We start from the raw sequence: 368 nt of genomic DNA, 5'->3' as shown, positions 1-368 counted from the left end.
CCCCGAGCATCCCCTTGAGCACCATGGCCTCCTCCCGCAGCATGATGGACCCGTCCTCATAAAACCGCCTGCAGGGGAAAAACCCTGGTGCCACCTGCCCCCCTTCCAGCACCTCCACACAGCGCTCAGCCCCACCCAGCACCACCCCCAGCCCCCCGGGGTGGGCGCGGGGCCGTGGCCCAGGCTGCTCACCTGGTGGTCCGTGTGTCCCGCAGGGCCGTGGTCAGGTACTCGGAGATGCGCTTCTCCATCAGTGCCACACGGATCCAGGCCCGGCCCTGCAAGGCACAATCCCGTGGGAACACCCTGAAGACCAGGACCACCATTGGCCAGTCCTCAGATGCCACCATTGGCTGCTCCCCCCCCAC

At 67.7% G+C, this 368-nt stretch overlaps 1 protein-coding gene across 1 annotated transcript in view; it reads right to left on the bottom strand.

Moving 5' to 3' along the window:
• The window catches only part of RUNDC3A (RUN domain containing 3A), a gene marked incomplete at its 5' end in the record, with an annotated part of 5,556 nt that overhangs the window by 4,480 nt on the left and 708 nt on the right, over positions 1–368 (bottom strand). Inside the window, one exon of the mRNA XM_010008115.1 lies at positions 193–278. Within this exon, the coding sequence (XP_010006417.1) occupies positions 193–278 (86 nt within the window). The remainder of the gene's footprint in view (positions 1–192; positions 279–368) is intronic.

The sequence above is a fragment of the Chaetura pelagica genome, unplaced genomic scaffold (assembly GCF_000747805.2).
Source record: "Chaetura pelagica isolate M959 unplaced genomic scaffold, ChaPel_1.0 scaffold520, whole genome shotgun sequence".
Lineage (NCBI taxonomy): Eukaryota > Metazoa > Chordata > Aves > Apodiformes > Apodidae > Chaetura > Chaetura pelagica.
This window is presented reverse-complemented; position numbering and strand designations above follow the sequence as displayed.